At 50.3% G+C, this 8,213-nt stretch overlaps 1 protein-coding gene across 1 annotated transcript; it reads left to right on the plus strand.

Annotated features, from left to right (window-relative positions):
• Nucleotides 1–5,783: 5,783 nt before the first annotated feature.
• LOC102435576 (C-C motif chemokine 2) lies at nt 5,784–7,655 on the plus strand. Its single transcript, XM_006102053.3, has 3 exons — nt 5,784–5,971; nt 6,676–6,793; nt 7,157–7,655. The coding sequence occupies exons 1-3, from the start codon at nt 5,896–5,898 to the stop codon at nt 7,260–7,262; spliced, it is 300 nt and encodes a 99-aa protein (XP_006102115.1). The 5' UTR covers nt 5,784–5,895; the 3' UTR covers nt 7,263–7,655.
• The last annotated feature ends 558 nt before the right edge of the window (nt 7,656–8,213 follow it).

Below are 8,213 nucleotides of genomic sequence, written 5' to 3' on the forward strand. Positions count from 1 at the left end.
CTCCCTCCTCTTCTCTTACTCTTTCTTGCCACCCACCCCGGCCAGCACGGCCCCTACCTCACATACCCTACACTTTAGCCCAGGGGTGCCCCAACACACACTGGCAGTCATCTGAGGATGGGGAGAGAGCTTGGATAAAATATGGCTTCACTTAGTAAAGTTACAGGGTGAAGACCAGAACTCCCTATGTTTGATCGGTTCAAGGGTGCTGAGCTACTGGGAGGTTATGGATGCCTGTGCTGATCTGATGGGAGTATGAACCCTCTTGCCAGAGAAATCCTCAATCACATAAATGTGCAAGACAATCTCAGATGGCTCTTGAAGCCTAACCAAGAGCCACAGACAAGAACCCTGGTCTAGACAAAATGAACTGCTCCCTGTGTCGCACACTTGAGCTGCATTTCCCATGCTGAGCCCTTTGAAGTTTGTTCTAAGCAGACCCTGGACCTGTACCACCAGCATCATCTTGGAGCTGATGAGAAACACAGCATCTCGGGTCCACCCAAGAGCTGCTGAGCCAGAACCTGCACTTTAACAAGCTTCCAAGGGGAGGTCTAAGCACTTTACATTGTCAGTCTCTGTACGTTTGCTACAAAATGCACCCCTCCCCCATCCAATAATCATGCAAGGCTCAAAACCTGCCAACTCCACAGCCCATCTTAAATGTACCACCATGACCCAGCTGGGGTGGCTCAGTGGTTGAGAGTTGACCTATGAACCAGGAGATCACGGTTCAATTCCGTCATGACACATACCTGGGTTGTGGGCTCGATCCCCAGTAGGGGTTGTGCAGGAGGCAACTGATTGATGATTCTCTTTCATCATTGATATTTCTCTCTCTCTCTCTTTCTCCCTTCCTCTCTGAAATCAAGAAAAACATATACTAATGAGAGCACCACCGCGAAGGCTTCCCTGAGCCCCTCAGCTGGGCTCACAGCTCTGCCTCTCTTCACTGCTGCACGGATTCTGTGTGTCCCTTGCGTTTTCCGTGGGTGCCCTCAGCACAGGTGTTCAGACAAGGATTCAATGAAAGGCTGTCAAGACAGTATTCCTCTGTCTCTGTCACCTGCTCCTCATGATCTGTTTCCCCTAAGATTCCCCCAGTTCAGCGCCCTCATGGGATACCTCAGTGCTCCCGGATGTGCTCCCAGTCCCCGTGACCGCCTCATCTCACTGCCCGGGCATCTTGGGCAATGCAAGCCTCCAGTTACCGTCTCACACTGCTGTCATCCTAACAGATTACTTAGATTTGACCCCTCACCCACAGCAGCCCCCTCACTGTAGGGCTCAGGAGCTGGTCCATGAGGGCTGGTCCGTGAGGGCTGGTCTGTGAGGGCTGGCCCAGAAAACAGCCTAAGTGACAAGCCCCACATCGCTGAGACACCACTGACCACCACAACCAACCCAAGCCATTGCAGGTGAACCTTCCCTTTCTCTCCCCAGAGGCTGTCCCACCACTGACCCTCCCATATCTTTGGCTGATCCACCCCAGGACACAGGAAATGCCCGAAGCTTGGGGTGAGCACCACTCAGGCTTATTCATGAACTCAGTCCTACCTCCCATGAAGTCCTTCTTTATCATCTCTCCTGGAAAGCATGCCTCACACCCAGTCCCCTATCTGGTCTCTGCACAAAGTAGATGCCGACTGGATGAGTGTTCTAATAAGGAGCCAGTGCAGTGCCTCAGACAGAGTGTGGCCCTGGGGGCCCAGCAGTGAGCAGACTGCCATGTGTCTTCAAGTCACCTCAGGCCTCAGTTTCTCCATCAGTGAAATGGGAAGATGATCTCTAAGGTCTTAGTCATATCTGACGTTCTGAGCCAGAGTAAAAGATGGATTTCCAGTCCTTGAAAAGAAGGGAGAGGATGGCAGAGTTGGGGAGACAGGCTCTGGTCCACCTGGAGCTCAGAGCTAACCTGGAGGAGAAGGGAAGGGGGAAGCCTGGGGGAGGCCTAGAAAGGACCAGATGGGTCTCATGGAAACATCAGCAAGCACAGGCGGGGCGGGGGGGGGGGGGGGGGCGGAAAGGGCCAGGGCAGGGGGCTAGGTGGTGGCTTCTGATTTCTAGAAAGCTCACTCTTAGTTCCTCTTTCCTTTACCCCTGGCACTGAGTGGGAGTCTTGGGCAATGACAAAGGCGCACGTGGAGGATGCCAGTTTTTTTTTTGGGGGGGGGGGTGGTTACCTCACTGGGAGGAAGGAAGAAAGTATTATTCACCAAGAGGAACTTTTCCATTTCTCATCTATGATTTAATGGGAAGGGGGTCCCAAAGGGATCAAAGATTCTGAAGAACAAAACCTTGACCCTGATTCCCTCCCACGCTCCACACCAAGACCTTTTTTCCCTTTTACCCGCCCCCCCCCTCCCGCCGCCACCAGCAAGGGCCCAACCCTGACCACGTGAGCCGTTCCTCAGCTCCAGGCCCAGAATCTGGAATGCAGGCTTGGCAGGCCTATCTCTTCCACGGGATCCAGGGAACTTCCAAGACTGCTTCAGAGCGGGAATTTCCACTCATTTCTCCCACACGGTGACTGGCCTGCCACTGGGGAGAGCAGAAGGGGACCCGGAGGATGGCTGTACCTCCCAGACACTTTCTCTTCTGATTCAGACACTTTCACCTCTCATCTGTTTATTATCTGACACTGGCAGTGACTAAATCACTTCTCAAAAGCGATGATTCTTCTCCCAAGCAGAGACATAGCTCTGATACTCCGAGGTCTGTCTATGGACCCGGCAAAGCCAGCACGCTTTCCCGTGCAGCCATGGGCCAGCTGGTCTTCCTCTCTGGAATACGGTTTCCTCACAGGAAAAGAGGAGGCTGGAGTACATGATCTCTACAGGCTCCGTGTCTCAGCATCCAGGACACTAGGAGCAAGAGCAACACTGCTGAGCCAGGGGGTTCAGTGCACCCCTGAGCAACCCAGGGGGTTAGGGTGCCCACCCCACCTACGCAGTTGAAAATCAACATATAACTTTTAAAAATATGATTTTATTGGTTTTAGAGAAAGAGGAAGGAAGAGGGAGAAAGAGAGAAAGACATCAATCGGTTACCTCCTGTAGGTACCCTGACAAGGGACTGAACCAGCAACCTGGGCATGTGCTCTTGACCAGGAATCGAACTGACGACCTCTTGGTGCATGGGACGATGCTCAATCAACTGAGCCACACTGGCTGGGGCAACATATAACTCTTGACTTCCCCCAAAACTTAACTACTCATAGCCTACTGTTGACCAGAAGCCTCGCTGATAGCATAAGCAGTGTATTAACAAATATTTTGTATGGTATATGTATTATATACTGTATTCTTACAATAAGGTAAGCTAGCAAAAACAAAATGCCACTGAGAAAACATACAGAGGAGAAAATACGTTTACAGTATTTATTTTTTTAAAAACACGTAAGTAGACCTGCACCGTCCAAACCTCTCCACATCTTTAGACTTGTTAACCTAGCCCAGCTGGTGTGGCTCAGTGATTGAGCATCGACTTGTGGACCAGGAGGTCACTGTTCGATTCCTGGACAGGCCACATGCCCAGGTTGCAGGCTAGATCCCCAATGTGGGGCGTGCAGGAGGCAGCTGATCAATGATTCTCTCTCATCATTGATGTTCCTATCTCTCTCTCCCTCTCCCTTCCTCTCTAAAATCAATTTTAAAAAACTTTTAAAAATATTATTAAAAAAAATAAACTTGTTAACCTAGACAGGAACGAAAGACTGGCTGGATTCCACAGGGAAACAGGAGATACCCTCCAAGTCTATGGCAAAGGACACGATGTATTCGATTAGAGAGCAGTCCCATTCGCATGAGGAGTAAGTTCCTGGAAGTTAAGGTGAGATGGTCCAGGATGACTTGCAAGTTGCCGTTTCCATTTCTGAGGTATTTTATTCATTCACAAAGAATGAACTGAGTCATTGGCAGAGCACTGCGCCAGCCACAGAGGGGTTGGGGGTGGGTTGCTTATCAAGATTCAGGCAGAATGAAAATAAGGCTCTGAGAGGGATAGCAAAACAGTGCACAGATTGATTTTTTTTCTCTGCGCATGCTGCCTCTTTGGAATGATACCCAGGAGTCTGGAGTGGTCTCTGTAGATTCTCTGCTCTCAGATTCCCCAGGAAGCCAAGATCCATCGTGAGACATGAAGCCTAGTGCCTGGGAGTAGGGATTCTGGAACCACAGAGTCTTGGATGGGAATCTCAGCCTGCCTGTTCTCCCTGTGAGATCCTGAACAAGTTACTTAACTTCAGTTTTGACCAAAGAAGATGGCTTGTGTAGAGGATGAATGTGACAATGCTGGAGACCCCTCAGGGCAGCCCTGGCCCCCCATAAGTGCTCAATGACACCAGCTATTCCTTCGCTTCACCCTTACCTACCACTTACTACCGACCAGACACAGTCATTGGTTCAAGATAACCTGTTCCTTACTACCCATGTAGTGATTGGCAGGTGTGTCTTCCAAGAAGGGCCATGCATTTTATAGACATGGTTTCAATGGCCCTTTAATAGAGAAAAGTGACCGGGTCCTTCTAGGCCCACAGGGCAGAGGCAAAGCGAGGCTCAGAAGCATAAGGCAGTGGGGTGGGGAGTGGGGTGGGGGTGGGGGTTCCACCAGGCTCTTCTCAGCCATGAACGTGCCTCCAGAAATCCTATCATATTTGCAAAAGGAAAGAGATCACTGAAATGAATTCCAAAGTCTTTGGGGATTTTAATTACTAGGATTCTGCGGTCTCTGAGGAAATCGAAGGCAGAGCTGCAGCCCCAAAGCATGTGTTCTGATTCCCATAATACTGTCCCTCTGCTCACTCACGCTCCTTGGGATCCAGAAGGAAGCAGTGGGGGTCAGGGGGGCGGGCACACTTGTTGCCCACCGCTGCCCCTGTGCTAACTGTAGGCTCCAAAGACATGGTGACTTCTCCACAAGAAATGTTTCTCAACTCCTGGTGAGTGGCCCCCTAGTTTGGAAGGTGCTGAGGTTAGGGGGGTCCCAGCTAGATAACCGGGCAGCCGGTGGAAAGACATGCACACATTTCGTCCAGAAGCATGTCATGGTGGCGACAGCATGGACACAGGGTTCTGCTCAGGAGAACTCGGGCAGTTCTTAACCCCTCTGTGCCTCGGTTGTCTGGTCTGTAAAATGGGAATTAACGACGCCTACGAGATGGGGTTGGAGAATGGACAGATCAGCATTTGATGAGGGTTTAGAGTATTCCTGGCGCAGAACTAGCGCTGTGAGAGTATGCCATGCATATTTCTTTTGCAGCACTACATACATGGCTTCTTCCAGGAATCCATGATTCCTAGAATTTATTCCTGTGGTTACAAAATCCCATCGTTCTGTTAAGCTCCAATCGCCCCCTGCATTTTAAAGAACAGATGGATCTAGTACGCTGCTGGGGAGTCTGCCAAGGCGCAGGGCCCCCTAGGCTGTTGTCTGACAGTGGGCCAGGGCGAGCCGGGATGCTTTCCTTCCCCCCTGGTCCTCCGCTTCCTTGCTTCTGTTATTTTCTGCAGAGTTTTCACTTCAGAGAAAGCAGAATCCTTAAGAATAACCCACTTGGTTTCTGTCTGTGGTCACTTTGAATATAACTGTGCCCCATACCCCCGCCCTTTGCCTCCCAAAAGCGCCCGGTCCAGACCCCCACTGCTTCCTCCCCTCCTTCCTGGAAATCACCCAGGCTGCTCCACTGTTTCAGCACATTTCAGAGTTCCCTTCACTTCGTCATTCATTGAGGAGGCCACTGCCCGGTTACTCCACCCACTCAATGTTCCAATAAAAGGCGTGCGGAGCAGCCAGAGCAGCCAGAGCACCACAGAGGCTGACAGGCTCAGACACCAGCCACTCTCTCCAGCCACGCTCTCTGCTCTCTCGTTGAAGCTCATCTCCTCACCCTCCAGCATGAAGGTCTCCGCAGCGCTCCTGTGCCTGCTGCTCACCGCGGCCGCCCTCACCACCCAGGTGCTCGCTCAGCCAGGTAAGCCCCCTGCCTCCTTCCCTTTGAAGCGCATCACCCCATCTCTGGGTGATCGTGGCCCATTAGAGCAGGAGGGGGATCCCCAGCCTCACTTTAACAACAAGGTCAGGGAACTCGGAGAAGGATGAGGTGTGAGCCTGGTCGCACAGGTGCTCCTGGGCAGAGGCAGAGTGAGGAATCCAGCTGTGGACCCCAAGTCCAGCCCCTTCCAGGACTCCAGCTGTGGAAACACACCCCCACGGCAGTCACCGCCTCCTTTCAGCAGGGTTTGGGGGGCTGGGGTGATCGCAGAGAGGAAGAGCCCCGGCATCTGGACTGTGCTTCATTCAGCCCAGCTTCTTGAGCCACGGCTCTGCCAGAGGCGGTGGGCATCAGGCAGCTCATGGCCAGGCATAGGTTACGTGGAGCCCGAAGGGGGACCCAGGAGAGTTTGCATTATTAGCTCCTCCTAATGACTCTCCGGGAATTATGTCATTTTAATAGTGACATAATTAGTAGCAGTGCTCTATACCCATGTTCCAGCATAGGAGACTGAGTCAGTGTGACATTCTAGCTCTGCAGGACCCGCAGAAGTATCGGAGTCAAATAGGTTCTACCTCTACTCCTGATTTCGCCTTCTCCTAACTACTTCTTTTCTACTCCAATTAAGATAAAAAGAATCGAGTCCATCCTAAAGTGCTTTTTCTTTGTTTTTCCTTTTCTAGACGCAGTCACTTCCCCAATCACCTGCTGCTACACATTCACCGAGAAGACGATCCCGATGTCAAAGCTGGCGAGCTACAAAAAAGTCACCAGCAGCAAGTGCCCCAAAGAAGCTGTGATGTGAGTTGAGCCCACCAGCCCTCCCTGGTCCAGTTCTTCCTCAGGGAAAGGGAACCTCAAACCTTAGAGTCAGAGAGTTACACCACCTAATCCAGTCCCCAGAGGTGCCCGGTAGGAATCCTGAGGCCAGGAGGGAAAACGTGACTCCCAACATCACTCTCCACCTGGGTGCTTATTCAGACCATGCCAATGTCCTCAGCCAGAAGTCAGGACGGCTTCACCTGGGACAGCTAGGGGAGCAGCTGGGTTCCCTCCTCCCTCTTCTATTTAGTTCCCAGGGCAGCTACTTAGAGAAGAATGAGCGGCACGGCTAGGCTGACATCTCAATGGAACTGCATCTAACTGTCTCCTCTCTCCCCACAGCTTCAAGACCAAAGCGGGCAGAGACGTCTGTGCTGACCCCCAGCTGACGTGGGTTCAGAATGCCGTGAAGCTTATAGACAAGAAAACCCAAACTCCAAAGCCTTGAATGCCCACTCCACAACCCAAGAATCTAAACCTAATTTATTTCCTTCTAACTTTCCCTAAATGCCCTCTGATATTATTTTATTGTATTTTCAAATAATATGAGCTTTGTATATTGATATGAAACATGATGTCTTAAGTAATGTTAACTTTATTTAAGTTATTGATGTTTTAAGTTTATCTCCCATGGACACTGGTGTTTTTTAGACATGGAGACTTTTGTCTAAATTGCTTCCCTCTGTGCACTTCAGTTCCACCCCTGAAATGGCGTGAGGGTCCTTGCAACAATCATGAATACAAACACGTGTTGTCTTAAATTCTAAGGTATTGCTAAAAACGTTATTGTGGAGATGTATATGATGTGACTATGGAGCAATATATATATTTTTGTAAAAAACCTGACTTTTGGTGTTTTCTTGAAGGAAATTAAAAAGCTGAGTATTTGCTTGGTGATGAGGGAGGGGCAAGGTTTCAGAGGACAGGGCCCATGTTTTGGAGGAATGAGAACGTGGATTGCCTTGTTCTTTTCCCCTGGGTAGGCTCATCTGAGTGTCTATACAAAAATCTTTAGGGCAAGACTCATTCAGGCCTTCTACCCCTACCATTCCAACCCCAACACTGCCTGCCCAAGTCCCAACTACCCTTGTGACTCCTTTAGCAAGAGTCCCACCCTCATTTCTTTTCTTAGAGTCCCTGAGCCAGCCCCCAATCTTTCCCCTAATCGATTGCAACTACCCCCAATCCTTCCCCATTCAATTAGTTCTCCAACTTAGAGTAATATGGACACTGCAGACCTTGGGAAATCAGGGGGGGAGTTCATGACCCTCAATAAGATGGTTAGATTAGAATTTCATAAAGAGGGCACGACTTGAATTTATCCTTGATGAAAAAGTAGTGGGCGTTCTTTAAAAATTACAAGATTATTAAGAAAAGAAGGAAGAGAATAAGCAAACAC

This window comes from Myotis lucifugus, unplaced genomic scaffold (genome assembly GCF_000147115.1).
Source record: "Myotis lucifugus unplaced genomic scaffold, Myoluc2.0 scaffold_396, whole genome shotgun sequence".
Classification (NCBI taxonomy): Eukaryota; Metazoa; Chordata; class Mammalia; order Chiroptera; family Vespertilionidae; genus Myotis; species Myotis lucifugus.